Source organism: Echiichthys vipera (assembly GCF_963691815.1).
Source record: "Echiichthys vipera genome assembly, chromosome: 19".
NCBI lineage: Eukaryota > Metazoa > Chordata > Actinopteri > Perciformes > Trachinidae > Echiichthys > Echiichthys vipera.
Window position 1 is genome coordinate 11,628,515 of NC_139844.1, and position 16,541 is coordinate 11,645,055.

General features: G+C 41.8%; 1 protein-coding gene across 1 annotated transcript; it reads left to right on the forward strand.

Moving 5' to 3' along the window:
* Window positions 1–7,056: 7,056 nt before the first annotated feature.
* Window positions 7,057–15,992, forward strand: LOC310962233 (single-minded homolog 1-like; the record flags this gene model as incomplete). The annotated part of the gene is made up of 11 exons (XM_083934622.1): window positions 7,057–7,231; window positions 8,915–8,997; window positions 9,121–9,210; window positions 9,396–9,504; window positions 9,901–9,986; window positions 10,336–10,535; window positions 10,713–10,819; window positions 11,123–11,270; window positions 14,136–14,292; window positions 14,397–14,784; window positions 15,250–15,992. The coding sequence occupies 11 exons, from the start codon at window positions 7,057–7,059 to the stop codon at window positions 15,990–15,992; spliced, it is 2,286 nt and encodes a 761-aa protein (XP_083790748.1).
* Between the last annotated feature and the right edge of the window lie 549 nt (window positions 15,993–16,541).

The following is a 16,541-nucleotide window of genomic DNA, read 5'->3' on the forward strand; positions in this document are numbered from 1 at the left end:
GCTGTAAGAAGAAATCAAAACAAAAGCCGAATAAGAAGCGGTGGTCGTCCTGTGTCATAGCTGATGAAATTAGCATTTTTTTCAAAGCCTCATGTAGCAGTCTCCATGCTTTTCTCTCACACAAGTATCAAAATCATCACAGTTCCCGTTGCCAAAATGTTTGCGCGAATGCACATTTGCATTTGTTTGTACATGAATGTAAGGGCAAGTGTGTGAGTCTGCGTGTGTGGCAGTATTGTGCACGAATCACTCTGGAGAGAATTCGTCGGCCACATTTCCAATTCCGCTCAATTTCAGCAAGAATCTCAGTAATCCTGCTGAAGAGCCGCAGTTCTCCCACAGTGACATCCCATAATGGCACTAACACCAGAGTGGTGGGCACCCAGTTACGACTCCCAGGCTCCATTCGGTGCACGTTCCCAATCCCCCAACCTGTCTGTATGCAAACAGAGCCCCCTCAGAGGAGAACACTGATCTGGCAGCCTTTCACTGAGCCCTGTGTAGACATATTTAATGCCTCAATAACCACTGCTTAAGACAGAGTGATGAACGCCAGGGGCTTTCATTACCACCAGAAGTTTATCCGTGTGTGTACGTGTGTGAGTGTGAGAGAGAGAAAAAGAGAAAGCAAGAAAGAGCGAAAGAGAGAAAGAGAGAGAGAGAGAGAGAGAGAGAGAGAGAGAGAGAGAGAGAGAGAGACTACAGTATGTACCTAAATAAGCATTCCAATGTCAAGCTGCTGTTGTTTTAGAAAAAAATACATACGGCAGCGCCTCTGTTGCACCAGGAGCCTACTGTGGTTTGCTGATTTTTCTCACATGAATTAACACGGCTAACCTATTGGAAACGCCACTGATCTGTCTTTTCTGCACCACAAATCTATTTTGCGCTTAACATTATACAGCTTGTAGACAGCAGAGTAGGTAGGTAGAAAGCTCAAGGTGACTGAGGTCAAACGCAAGGTGATAAATAACAAAACAAATACAAGCAGTTACAAAATAAAAGGTGAAAAGACAATTGGATTTGGTTAAAAAAGAATTTATTTTTATTTTTTTTACCTTGTTTCCATGTGCCTATCAACGTCTGGGAGGTGCAGAGGCAGCTGGAGAGCAGGGTAAATACAGTCAGAACTGTGTCACAGCATCAGCGTTACAGCTTATTGGTTTCTCACATATGCACACACTAAGACAACGCAGGAGCAACCCCCCCAGGTACAGTTCATGCACACAAACAAATAAGGATTGATATGCACGGGAAGTATTGAAAAAATGAGGGGAGGGATAATGGGAATCCATATTTCTTATCGGGAAAAATGCAATGCTGTGTTATGACTTATATTTATGTTATAAAGAAACTGTAAGCATTTAGACACACAGCTTTCTCACACACCATTAGCTTCATTTGTGGGCTGTTTCTGTTTTTCTTCCACTTTGGCAATGATGACAAGAACACCCAAGAGGAAAGTCTCACTCTCCCTGGACGCTCATCTCCCAGAGAGAGAGAGAGAAAGAGAGAGAAAGAAAGAGACAGAGAGAGAAAGAAAGAAAGAAAGAAAGAAAGAAAGAAAGAAAGAAAGAAAGAAAGAAAGAAAGAAAGAAAGAAAGAGAGAGCTCATGGAAAGATCAATTTGTCTGCACAGGAAACTGTGTAATGTTAATCACAACTTTAATTTGGGCTGAATTAGCATTTTGATGAACTTGCGGGGCTAACTCGTGTACTCCAAGCACCTTCAAACGCAGCGCACACAGAGGAAATGGCAGTGTGGTTAATTAACGCTTGCACACAGCAGATGGGCTCAGTGAAGGGCCCTGACAGAAAGAGACACATCACAGCAAGAATTGATGGGAAAGAGTCACAGTTAATGGGAGAAAATTAACACAATATAAAATTTCCAACCGTCACTATCTAAATAAAGTGGCTGGTTCAAAACCAATAGCTAAAGAAGGGGGGAGTTCTAAATAATATTTCCGCCTTTTAGGGGAAAACACAACACAAAGAGTCAGTAATATCTTACAGAAAACACAACTGGCAAATCTTAGTCAAACATGCAGCCTGTTTACATATGCCCGACCGTTTCAATCTCAGAACACAGAGTGTAACCCAACATGGTGCCTCAGTCTCATTGCTTTTTCACTCTCACTGTGAAATCTTTTACCAACACATTTAACATCGACTGTTTTTCGTCTCTCTTTCCTCCTTTTATCATCTTGTTATCGTGTCCACAATATCTTGTGATTTTTACCCTACCATCTTTTCTCCTCCACATATAGACACTATATGTCTCCCATTACTCTCATTCCCAGTATATACGATCTAATCAGGTTATTCGAATTTGTACTGGCGGCATAAGAGTCCACGGTGAAGTTATCGTGAGTGTATAAGAGAGGAGATATGAGGGAATGAGCAAGTGGAGGAGAGGTTACATATACAGAGGTGCATCTCCATGGCAGCATATACAGTATAGGTCCACCGACAAATTAAACTCCATTGAAGACATGGTGCAGTAAAGTCACTTGTGGTCAGCTCCATGTCCCTATGTCAAATCTTTAAACCGACAAAACCAGTTTCATGATGTATGGGTTTTTACCTATTTTCTAGGAAATGTTTTCAATACACAAGACAGCAGCAATTTGCAAAGATTTGAATCTTAGTAGAGACGGTTGTCGTTCTGTGGTACTGTAGTTTGGAGCGGGGACTGTTCTTATTGACAAATAAACCTGGCAATCAGTTATCAAGCAGCAATCAAATGTTTAATGCAAAAAAAGACAAAGATTATTCTTGATCACATAAATATTATTAGAATTTCCATGTTGGCTGATTGTATGTCTACTGAGTTTGATTTTGTTCATGAATGCAATATTTTTTGGTGGCCCATTTTCAAATGGTAAAACTTTTCTGGAAAGACATGTTTGTGTTTTGTTTTGGAAGAATTTAAAAGAAGAACTCCATCAGTTTTTTTTAAAAGTGCTTCTGCTTATGTGAAACCAGTAAAGCCTTTTCTGGGAGCTGGGAAAAAGTCTAATAACTTGCCTCAAGTAATGTCACTTGGGTATACAACGGTGGGGTCTGAGGACTTTAAATTTGAGAGCGAAAAAAAGTGTAGAATTAGAAAGATTTGAGGTTACCAGACTGCTGTCGACCGCTCCTCATCTCAGCATGATGCTGGCCGCTCTGGGCTCAATTAGCTGCTACTTATATACCAGAATATGAGATCGAACTGTCAGCGGCAAAGTTGAGGTTATTGTAGGCGCCAGGTTTTGGGGATGATAAATCTCTTGATTAAAAAATATGATATCTCTGGTTCTGCTGAATCTATTTTGATCCAGTGTTTAAACCAGCCATTTGAGAAACGACTGTTACCCGAGTTTTTTCTCGTTTTTCTTTAGCTCAACCGGACAAATTCATCAGCTACATTGAAATGGCAAGTATTGAAAGAAGATAATAGAGTACTGAATCTTGACTCTTCAACCTGCTTGGCAGGATGCCAATAGAGGTGAGTGAAAAATATGTTTCTGTTTAAAGCCTTTAAGTGCTTTGCTCAAGGGCACCATGCTCAATCACTGACCCAGATCATAAAACAGAAACTAATTCATTAAACCCAGCACATTAAAGTAAATGTTGCACCATGTTTGTCATTGAGAACTACTGACACTTTCATCCGTTCACCTCCTTCCCACGTTTTCTTTGAATCCTTTCCCTAAATAACCTTCACTAACCTGCTCCCTCCCATTGCTTTTTTTTTCATGGGGAGAATTTCAGGCCCGGCTTCCCACCGAGAATCGTGATTTGTAAAAACACAATAAAAATGGAAAGACGGTTGAGACTCGAGTGTCGAGGGAGGGAGGGGTTGGAAGGACAGCAAAGCGAGCTCCCCATGTTGTGGCAGCCTGTGGTGGGGCATTAACAGGATGTCCGGGCAGGGTAAATCTTCTACCAGCCGCTCAGAGCTCATAGCCTCTGAGAACTTGCCAATCAATCACTGCAGAGGGGGCACTGATGATACAAAGCTGCCTTAAGCCCGGTGAATTCTAGTTTATTTGTAAGACTGTTTTGTTTGCATACACATGGAAATGGGTTATAATAATAGAAGCACCAAATGTGACAAGAGAGCTGGAGAAGGATTTACAAAGCTAATAAACCGCGGTGACCTTTGACCTATGGGAGACTGTGTAAAACGTGTGAAGGAAATTAGATCAAGTGATGAGGCATTCGTCACAGAGAGAGACATGGAGCAGATCCAAGCTTGTGTTATGTCCAAAGACTTGATAGAAAACATCAGATGTGAAGGAGGCAGGGATACGTTTTCTTTAAAGGACGAACCTGAGCACCAGTCAGCATCTGCGGCTGTCCTCTAATTGCCAATTTCTTGTTTTATAGAAAGGTACAGCATTGTAAGGCTAATTTTGAGTCCAACATACACCAATAAGATACACATTTCACTCGCACTCACACACACACACACACACACACACACACACACACACACACACACACACACACACACAAACACACTCACACACACACACACACACACACACACACACACACACACACACACACACACACACACACACACACACACAAACACACACACAGGAGACATATCTGTTACTGGAGAATCTCCAATTATGGCAGGATGCAGCACCAATTTAAGGGCTAATTATGTGCGTAATGAGCTCACCGCCATGCGTCCGCGCCCCCGTCACCGCGCCCGCTGCTCTAACCAGCCCTCTCCATCTGAGCGCCCGGTGCCTAATTAAAAAACTACATGCGCCGCGGCGCTCTCATCTGATTCACACCATGGAAATTAATCCTCAGATAAACGTGTTTGACGAACATCAAACTATTGAATGACGTGCACGTACTGCTCTCTCAGCCAGGTGTAAACTGTTTTGCATTTGGCTTTTCCAAAATAGAAAATCCAAGTTAGGAAATATCAAGACAAACCGGTTTGAGCTGATGATAGGGAACGTTAGAATATCAAGTCAAGTGGTTTCCGTGCACACAAAAAAATAATGCATCTCAAATCTAGATTTCAATTTAAAATTTAAAGTTTAACAATAAATAGAACACACTTAAGAGCATGTGCCTCTGCTTTAGTAGTTTCCCCATGTTTAAGAATAACCAGCAAACAAAAGGTTCTGAATCCGGAGGGCCAATTCACCAGACAAGAAGGGAAATATTAATTATTTATATTTATTTAGTGTAGTGACTAACGGGGCCATGTTTTGGTCAGCTGAGTGGCTCAGTGTAATTAAATATATATAGAGAGAGATAAGTATTATTGCTATCGCCTGTTATCCGTAGCCTGTTTCATCAAACATTTGAGTAAATGCATTTTGGTCAGCAAAAAAATATCATACTCCAATTTATATTCCATTTATGTCGATATCATATGAATAGAAAACTCATGTGGTGAAAAACAGGTGGAAAATGCTTGAAGCTTGTCTGATTTATGTACATGAATTATTGTTTTATTTCTGGTTGAAAAAAAACGATTTTTGATTTATTCTGGATATTTTCCTTCAAATAAGCCCCAACTGAATGTCTTGTTTTTATTTAGCCCATCACCTGTAGATCATTCCCTTGCTGTGCTATTTTATGCGGATTTATCCATTTATTTCAGTTTGATCCGTGATCTCCACGCTAATCATAAAAACACAACAAGATCACATCTAAGCTCACTTCTGGCACGGCCAAGTGCCGCGCATACCTTGCTGTATCAAGCCCAATCATGAAATAGCTTCCAGGGCTTCCATCCAATCAGAGCGAGGTAGGCACACGGTGGGCGGGTCCCAGGCAGCTCCAGAGAGAGACATTGAGATAGTTGAGGAGAGAAGGCTTGTTGGGCACGAATGCCACTCGTTGCGCGTCCTTATAATTTGGAGAGGTGTATGCAGCGCACGGCCCGTTCGCCTTTCCAGGTGGAAATCCAGGAGGAGCTGAGACCAAACTTAACTGGGACGACTGGTGAACCCGGTTCAGGACAGGTGAAATTCCCAGCAGGCTGCCTGTAAGGCCACAGGATCGATTCAGATGCAGGGAAATATACAGTGCATCTCAGCGCGGGTAGGAACACTGCAAACAATATATATGTCTTAACGAATCCGCCAGTTTACTGGATGTTAAAAATATATATTTTCTTAAAACTATTGAAAATTCATATCGTCCAGCGAGGTGAGATTATGTGTTTCCCAACGCAGCTACACGCGTTTCAGGAACTGGAGCAAATGACATTTCCTCGATACTACTGCAGTGATTAGCAATGAGAGGCCTGGTTCCATCACTGAAGCAGCCGAAAATGCAGAATTATTTCACTCTACTGGCCGTGTGCTTGTTTTATAAATGTGAAACGTTGTAACGTATTATTATACTGCAGGAACTTGAATTAATCCAATGTTTGTAATGAATTTCCAATGTTATTGTGACTTATTGCACATTTTCTACTGCTGTAGTTGTTGTTATTATTATATTGTTGTGTTATTATGTTGTGGTAATTGTTGCTGCTGTGATGCTGCTGTTAAACGCCGTGAATATCCAGGTTGGAAATCTTATTTGATCAGACTTTGTTTGTTTTTTTATAGATGACTTGATGCTTTGTGAGTAAATTAATCTGTAGCATTGTTTTTTTCCCCCAGAGTCATCTCCATCTGATATGCAGGCCTGCATCATGCTTAAATTAAAATAACTTGAGACAGTGTGGTTGCGTCATGTCTGGCTTTAAACGTTTGCGTCTGTAAATCAACATGAAACGGTGCTTTTCCTGATGCACGTGGCAAAAACTGTTCTTTTCTCTGTGTCTTGCAGGTCATGGATGATATTCAGCAGCAGCTCCGTGGATGTTTAACTCCAAGCAGTTGAAGTGTCACTGACCGCCATCGGGAGGACCAGGGATATTCCCACTTCTCTTTGTGGATTCAGAAACTCCAGAATATTTTTTCTTTCTTAATTGATATAACTCATGAAAATGAGTCAAAGTGAAGAGAAATCAGTGAAAGTGCTGATTTGAATGACCGCCGCCTCAGACACGGAAGGATACAGTGACACGGCGCCGAGATGAAGGAAAAATCCAAAACGGCCGCAAGGACTAGACGGGAAAAGGAGAACAGTGAATTTTATGAACTGGCCAAAATGTTGCCTTTACCGTCGGCCATCACTTCTCAGCTGGACAAAGCCTCCATAATAAGACTGACAACGAGTTACCTGAAGATGAGAATTGTTTTCCCCCAGGGTGAGCGAAACCAGAAAGAAAGCTACAAGGGCCTATGAGAGATAAAAAGCACGATTTAAGATGGGCCTATATTATTATTATTATATTATAGGCCTAATATAAAAGAAAACGATATTCAACAATAGTCTGTTATAATTCATAACTATTTCCACGATTTAAAAAATGTTATAGTTGATTCGTGTTACTCTACAAAAAAAAAAGACTATAGCCTAACTAATATCAGAAATCCCTTCAGTAGCAGTGAGGGAAAAAAACTATAAAATGAAATACAATTAAATGTAAATAGGATGTTGTTAATATATCCGGGTTAACAGACCCACTTTAAGCATAAATGAATATTATAGGGACATTCTTTTTTGTCCCGATCTGCAGGGAGTCTTTACAAATGGATTATGGTCGTTTTTAATTCAGTGTGTCTGGAGACGATCTGCCACCATCGTTAATACGGGTCTCTGCAGGCTTCTGTGTCTGCGTGACCGAGGACAAGACGAAGCAATTATAAAACAAAAAGAGCCTGCACGGCTCCTATTCACCTAAATTCATGTAAGCAGGAGGCACACACAATCTTACACAGCCTCTCTTGTGTTAGAAACATGCTACTAATAATCTCCCATGACATCTGATCAGAATCTGCACGTTTCTACTGCCATGTAGTAACAGACATTCATAGGTTGATGCCGTAACATATACATTAAAAACATATAACACAAATGATATATTTTTTTAAAACAAAAAAAATTAACATTATGTATCCATCCGCCCAAAACATCTTTATTTTGGTGCAGGTCCTTTTACTACATCCTCTCATCTGATGGGGTTGATATGTCCCACACCACAGACCGTTTTTTTATTTTCATTTCCATTTATAGCAGCAGCTAATTTATAGATGATCCCTGAGATTTTTTCATGAATCTGAATGAATTTCAATGGGCAGCATTGCTTGCTTTGTTCCATTTACACTGAAAATAGTGGCCTCCACACTGAGAGATTTATTTGACCACAAATCTAAAAGATGGACACATATGTGGTTAAGTTTGGGGAGGGAGGCATTCCAATTTAACTTATAATAATACATAAATACATATATTATATATAATAATAATAATGAGAATAACAACAATACTAATAATAAAAGCATAATTCCTGGAGCACCATGAATAATTCGAATAGCACCCTGATATTTCTGTCGTCCCTCCAGATTGAAAGTCTATATTGCAGCTGTTGCTCATCGTCTGTGCATCCAACACCAACAGATTATCGAGGTTCATGTCTTCGGCCTGTACAACATGTGACAGACAGGAAGGGACACTGTAAATGCTTTAACACTAAAAAGGCACGCCTCTGATTTATGTGTGTGTGTGTGTGTGTGTGTGTGTGTGTGTGTGTGTGTGTGTGTGTGTGTGTGTGTGTGTGTGTGTGTGTGTGTGTGTGTGTGTGTGTGTGTGTGTGCGTGCGTGCGTGTGTGTGTGTGTAGTGAGTTCTGCCCTTTTAGTAACCTTATTGTCATAATAATCAGTATCAGAAATACTTTAATAATTATTTTAATAATAATAATAACAATAATATTAATTATTATTATCATTATAATTATAATGTACATTTATGCAACTAATATATATATTTTTCATATATATAATTATAATGTCACACATCAGCCAAACAACATTATTTCATTCTCTCCAGGTTTGGGTGAGGCTTGGGGTCATACAAGTCGAACACGATCTTTGGACAATATTGGACGAGAACTGGGATCTCATTTACTGCAGGTATATTATTATTATTATTATTATTATCATTATTAGCGGCATGATTAACTTCCATTTATTTGCAAGAGAGGAATATGGTGGTACGGAAGGAAGAGGTAACTGTGGCCTGTCCTTTATTTTCAGACGTTGGACGGATTCATCTTTGTTGTGGCTCCAGATGGGAAAATAATGTACATCTCAGAGACAGCGTCGGTTCATTTAGGACTGTCTCAGGTCCGTTTGTACAATCGTATTTACTCAATCATATTATTACAGATCCTTTTTTATTATTATTATTATTGCATTCTAACTATGCAAATGTAATACAAACTGAGACGAGTTGACACTGCTTTTGCAATTTAAATCATCAGAGTCCACCACAGTCTTAACCTGTTAATTACATGAGTTACTCTCAACAGGTAGAGTTGACTGGGAACAGTATTTATGAATATGTCCATCCTGCCGACCACGACGAGATGACAGCTGTTCTGACGCCTCATCAGCCATATCACTCACACTTCGTCCAAGGTAAAACACATTTCCTCTCGGAAGCCTTCTAAATATATTTCGTCTATTTGCAATTCATTTACAACTTACTGTGATTAGAATAAGCAACAAGCGATTAAATGCAACGGACATGTGTCAATACACAGGTAACTGCACCAATGTGCGTATAGGCTTAAAGAAATGCGACGTCGTATTCATGTATGACGCGTTTATGTAGTAAAATCGCTTTATATTTTCCCATGTACCTGGGGTTTTTTTATGGAACACAAATGGCATTTATTTTGTTATTGCTTATTATCATAGTGATGGAGGGCTACAATTTTAAAATAGCTAGACGTGAATTTGCTGCCTTCTGTGACAGTTTCTGAGTTGTCTCTGATTTTATAATCGCCCCGTTAAAAACTTTCTTTCCTTCAGAATTTGAAGCCGAACGCTCTTTCTTTTTGCGGATGAAATGTGTCCTGGCAAAAAGAAACGCAGGCCTCACCAGTGGCGGATACAAGGTAGGCAGCTGGCATTTAATGAACTACTTAATAATTAACAAAATCACACTGCAAGAGTAATACATTCATTCATTTAATGACAAATGGAGAGAAACATTATCTTGATTTGTGTATAAGAAAAAGAAGATAGTGTTAATGTGGCTGATGAGGATTTTCAGTATGCTTTTTATTTCTATATTATTGTTTCAGTAATAATTAAATATTCCCTGTGAGCATATAAATGATGCAGCCTTAATCGTGTTATATAAATAACTAGACTTATTTTTAGAAAGGCACGTCTGGATTTTCTTATATGTAGATATTTCATTTTGATCTTAGTTTCTGTCATTGTTTATCTGCTCCACCACAGGTGATCCACTGCAGTGGCTACCTGAAAATCCGTCAGTACAGTTTGGACATGTCTCCATTTGAGGGCTGCTACCAGAACGTGGGTTTGGTGGCTGTGGGTCACTCCCTGCCGCCCAGCGCTGTGACTGAGATCAAATTGCACAGTAATATGTTTATGTTCAGAGCCAGTTTGGACATGAAGCTCATCTTCCTGGACTCCAGGTAGACCCACACAGCCAGTTTGCTGCCATATACATTTTTCATTAAGAAGCTTCAACTAGTTCTCCCAGAATAAATCATGGGCCTGTAACCACACACACAAAGCAAAGTAATCTGAAATATCCCTGGATCACTCCACATTTTTAAAAAACAACTTTAATTTGATTAATTCCTCTCCAGGGTAGCAGAGCTAACAGGTTATGAGCCCCAGGACCTGATAGAGAAAACCCTGTACCATCACGTCCACAGCTGTGACATCTTCCACCTCCGCTGCGCACACCACCTCTGTGAGTTAAAAACCTGCGCTATTATGCTTTTACAACAGGCTGACCTTCTTTTGTTACACTAACTGCTCAGACACACACGCACACACACACACACACACACACACACACACACAGACGCACACACACACACACACACACACACACACACACGCACACACGCACACACACACACACACACACACACACACACACACACACGCACGCACGCGCACACACACACACACACACACATACACACACACACACACACACTGTCAAGTACGTTAATCTCTGTCTTCTGTCTGATTCTTTTATCTCCTTCAGTACTGGTTAAAGGCCAAGTCACAACCAAGTATTATCGTTTCCTGGCCAAGCACGGCGGCTGGGTCTGGGTTCAGAGTTACGCCACGATCGTCCATAACAGCCGGTCCTCAAGACCCCACTGTATAGTCAGCGTCAACTATGTCCTCACGTAAGTCTCACTTAATATTCCAATCCTAAAACCAGAGAGAAACTTTTCTCAAGAGAGCTGCTCTTAAGAAACAAATTGATTTAAGAATAAAAGATAAAACTATTCATAATGCTTTGTTCATGGAAAAGGGAGGATCATTAATGCATACACATTGGTTGGAATTTTTCATTTGTAATTATGAATTATGCATTTCAGTTGTTAAGTTGTCACATTTACAGCATTCTGGACTGGAATCCCTAAACTCACAGCTACCTACACATAGTAACATAAGGTTTAAGCAGCTATGCTGGGCTAAAAGCCGTTGCATTTTTAATGGTGTTTGCAGAGGGAGGAGCATTGGTTATTTAACTAGATTAAGTAAAATCACATCATGCACCCTTATGATCCATGCTTCAAGCTTACTCTGTGATATGATGGGTCTTTGTCTCTTGGAGAAATCCTTCTCCTTATCCCTCTGTAGCCTCTCTATACAAATCCACCAAATACTGCGGCTGCAGGGCTCAGGCAGTTGTGTGTTATGAGAGCACAAAGCACACTAAGGCCCTTTGAGACAGCAAGACAAACACCAGGGTTCAACCCCATCAAAAAAACCTCTACTGTCACCATCGATCTACAGTCTAAGGAAAGCAAAATCGATCAAACGGTGAACTAGGAATCAATAGCTATCTCATAGCTGTAGCACATGTTGTATTTTCCTCGTTAAGTTTGGTTGATCCACATGTGGCTTTTCTGTGTGTGTGTGTGTGTGCGTGTGTGTGTGTGTGTGTGTGTGTGTGTGTGTGTGTGTGTGTGTGTGTGTGTGTGTGTGTGTGTGTGTGTGTGTGTGTGTGTGTGTGTGAGAGAGAGAGTGTGTGCGTGTGTGCATGTGTCCTTTTGTGTGTGTAATGGGGTGTTTGTGTCAGTCTCTGTACGTGCGTGCCTGCATATGGCTGCACTCTACGTATTGATTTTTCCGATGCAGCAAGGAGAAAACAAAGTAACTACATTAAAATGACAAATGTGAATTTGCAATCGCATAATTAGCTCTTAAACAGAAGCATCCAAAGGCTAACATGCAGCGAGAGCACAAAAATGGCATCTACATTAAAAAACAACAATTCAATCACCTTGCCTCAACAGTGTTTTTACCCAACAAGAATCCATTAATAAATCATGTTTGGAGGTTGGCTGGTGGCGTATTTCAGACATGAGGTGCTCTGACATTGACCCTGAGGTGGAATTCGGCTAACACAGCTGAGTTTGCACAAAGGCCCAACATTATTGGCTCAGACATAAGTCATCCAGGGCACAGATAGGATGCAGAACCAGCCACTGCAACTATACCTGCAAGAGCAAATAACACTCACACTGTGTACTGGCTATCCAAACACAGCCTTTCCCCGAAGGTGTTGTACATAAAGAATGGGTCATATTTAGCGTCATATTGAAGAGGCTGGCTGTGCAGGGTCAGGGATGGGCCACAGGGTTTAAAATGCCAGGCAGCTGCTATTACATACTGTTGATGTGATAAGTTAAGAATAGGCTCATGTTTGCTGAACACTTGACACAGGAGCCTTTTCACTCCCTCGACAGCGACACTTGAGTTCAGTCGCAGGACAGTGGGTTAAAATGTCAAAGATGGTGCACAAACTGCACGCACATAAACAAGTGAAAAGCCACCTACATTATATGAAAAACATATTTTTACATGAGATGCTCGCAGAGAAGGTTCAGTGCAGTGATGGTGTACATGAATGTTTCTGTGTGCGCTTATTTACTGTACTCAAGTTGCTTTCTGGCAGGGTCCTGGCAATGGTTGTACGGAAGAAAAGAATGATTAACTTTGTTCATGGTGTCTGTTATTTTTCTCAGAAGAGGGAGGACTTAATCTCTTGAACTTATCTTAAAAGTTGTTTTCACTTCTCATAGTCCTCACATCACTCATGGTATAAAAAGTGTGTTTGTAAAATAAGTCTGTGTAGTTATCTATGTTCAATATTGGCCGAGACGTCTGCTGCAGACTAATTACTGATTATGTGAATTGGTGCAACACAACTGCTGGGACTGTATAAGAAAGAAAGAAGGTGCACAGATTATTTGGGGAAAATGCTAGCCTAAATGGTTGAGAAGCTGGACTTTCACTGATTGTGAAAACCTGGAGAGAAAGATGAACTTTTTCACTATTACCCGTCAACAACATTCAAAGTGTCCTTGAGCAAGGCACTCAACTATCGACACTAAAATGAAGCAGACATTTTTTTTAACTAGAGCGCAGTTGAGATACATTCTGTTTAAATCAAATTAAGAGTCAACAGCTTTGTTGCCAGCAGCTTTGTGAGGTTGCGCTTGTGCTAATGTCAGCATGCCAACAATGCTAACATATGGATGTTGAGCAGGTATTATTTTTTACCATCTTAGTTTAGTGAGTTAGTATGCTAACATTTGCTAATTAGCACTGAACACACACGTGTCTATATGGTAACCCTAGAATTTTGAGAATCTAACGAGACTCGTTGCCCAACGACCTATCCTAACCTTAATCACTCATCATTCATTCACCCAAGTACAGCTGAGATTGACAGATTAGTTTTGCCGGTATTTGGTCATAAAACCAAATAATTAGACACATTTAGATTTTGACCTGCTTGGTCAGGATATATTTTCAAAATTCTAAGAATTCATCCTGAGGAGACGTGATTGTATGTACCAATTTTCATTGCAATCCATCCAACTGTCGTTGAGATATTTCAGTGTCAGACCAAAGCAATGACTAAACGACATTGCCATTCTTAGAGACGCTAGCATGGCTCAAATATCACAACCTGGATAAATATGCTTTCAAACTTTTATTGTTCTTTCTAACATATATTTTGTTTGTGTCAAAAGGGATACTGAGTATAAGGGCATGCAGCTGTCTTTGGACCAAATGAGCCCAACCAAGCCAGCTTTCCCATATGCTGACAGTCACAGTGAAGACAGGAAGAGCACCAAGTCACGTCTGACCCAGGTGAAGACCAAATCCAGGGTGTCACCCTACCCACAGGTAATAAACAGACTGTTTTATAGAGCTAAATCCAGGAAACAGACTAATCACAGGCCAACGGATTGAAAGAAGTTTACAAACTGTGTTTCTCTTGCTTCTGTCAGCAATTTTCAGCATTCAATCCAGAGCGTTCAGAGTCAGACCAAGACAGCCAGTGGGGAGGGAGCCCGCTGACAGACTCTGCATCGCCTCAGCTGCTGGATCCTGGTGAGGCTGCGGAGGCATCTTGTGCCTACCGACTGTATCCAGACTCAGGTTCCCTGTGCTACGGCCTGGGTCTATCAGAGGACGATCTCACCCATGCCCAAACACATCCTCACACTACCACCTGTGACCGCGTGCGATGCCAGAGTGGCCGCTACTTCCTCGGTACCCCCCAGTCAGGAAGAGAGGTGTGGTGGGATGCCACACGCTCTGTGCTGTCGCTGCCAAAATCATCCACGGAGAACAGCGAGGGCTACGAAATCACATCCTACCATGGAGCCATTCACGGTGAGGTGTTAGGGTTGAGACCACAACCATCTGTCTCTGAAAATAGCATTGGCCTAACTTCTCCTGGTAGCTGTTTTCCAAATGTTATTATGGGAGATGCTAAGTTGTTTACGGCGTCTCTTGCCAGTGTGCCGATTGCTACCATCTGTTCAAAAATTGCCTGCAGTTGAAAGCCAAGTTATTTCACATTTCACATCCTCAAACAGGGAAACAACCCCCCACTGTGGTCTAACAGGCCATGGTTGGACACACATTTAAAGCAGAACATCACACAATACACAGGGAACTTGTGGTTTAAGCAACTGGAGCTTAAAATATATGAAACAAGTAAAAGATACAGTTCCTGTTGTGAGTAGTTTTTACACACTTTGTAAATGCAGACAGAACGGATCAAATTACTTATTAACACAACGTAATTCATTGATGTCACTGTTTTGAAATGTGGCCGTTGAACTCTCCTTACAGGACGGGGCCACTGGGATGAAGACAGTGTAGTGAGTTCACCTGATGGAGGTGGGTCCACCAGTGATTCTGGTGAGCGTTACCATGGTGACCACTTCCGGCCAACCCCTCGAGAGCCCAGCAAGATGGAGACACTTATTCGCGCCACGCAGCAGATGATCAAAGAGGAAGAGAACCGCCTGCAGCAACACAAGGCACCGCTAGACGTCTCGGGGCTCGCCAAAGCTCACAGCCCATGCTTTACATCGTCACTACCCCACCACTCCCAGCTCACCATGCCCAGCGTGGTGTGCCGTGGCCCGGGAGCCCCCAGCATCGACCTCCCGTCAGAACGCCTCCATCATCGGGACAGTGTCAAGGTGCTAGGCCCACACGACAATGACGAAAATACAACCAGCCCAGCGTCTCTGTCTCGTCTCAGCAGCCCCAGCTCTGATGGGATCCCCAGGTCCGGTCTCTCCCTCACCAAAGACTACATGCAGACGGATCTGTCCCCCCACCCTCCACAGCCCCAGGGGAGCCCACTGCTCTATCAGGCCCAGGAGAGGCAGCCACTGGACAGGCAAGCAGCCTATGCTTTGACTGGATACTCCCTGGAGCACCTGTATGACCCGGAGAGCCTGCGGAGTTACTCAGGCCTGACGTGCGGAGGAGTCCAGTATGATGTGGCGTCGCATGTGAGGATGCAGGCGGAGCAGATGCAGGGACACAAGGCCACCTCAGTTATCATAACCAATGGGAGCTGACGATATCTGGTGCAGACAGGTCCTGGTCTCTAGATGAGGATGTCACAGTAAGGAAGTGCTATATGCACATGCAAACACTGAACAGGTGCTTGATATGAATGGCTGGACAATAAAAAAAATGAAGAAAAAGGTACCTCCACTGGGTTGATGCGCCCTTGGTGGCTCATTCAGCACAATTTGTGTTTGTCAGTCTTTGCATCATACCATTCTCTTTTCTTTATCATTGGAGGATGATATGAACTAGTGTTCAAGAACTGACGTTTGGGCTACCACTTCACAGTGCGGAGGTTGGCTCTATTACATGGTAATATAGTGTTATTTTAATGGTGACCTGAATTCCCTTTCCCTGCAAAGGCAACCTTATGAGTGTGGTTAACCATCAAGCCAGTGTTTCAGTTTCAAACGCCTCACGCACCATTGGCCATGTGAGTTAATCTGTCCTGGACATGATTTCCAAAGGCAGTTAAAAAAAACTGTTGTTCCATTGCCCCTTCACCTGAAAACTCCATCGTGCAGAGCATAATGTTTGGCACAAGATGTGCAACATGG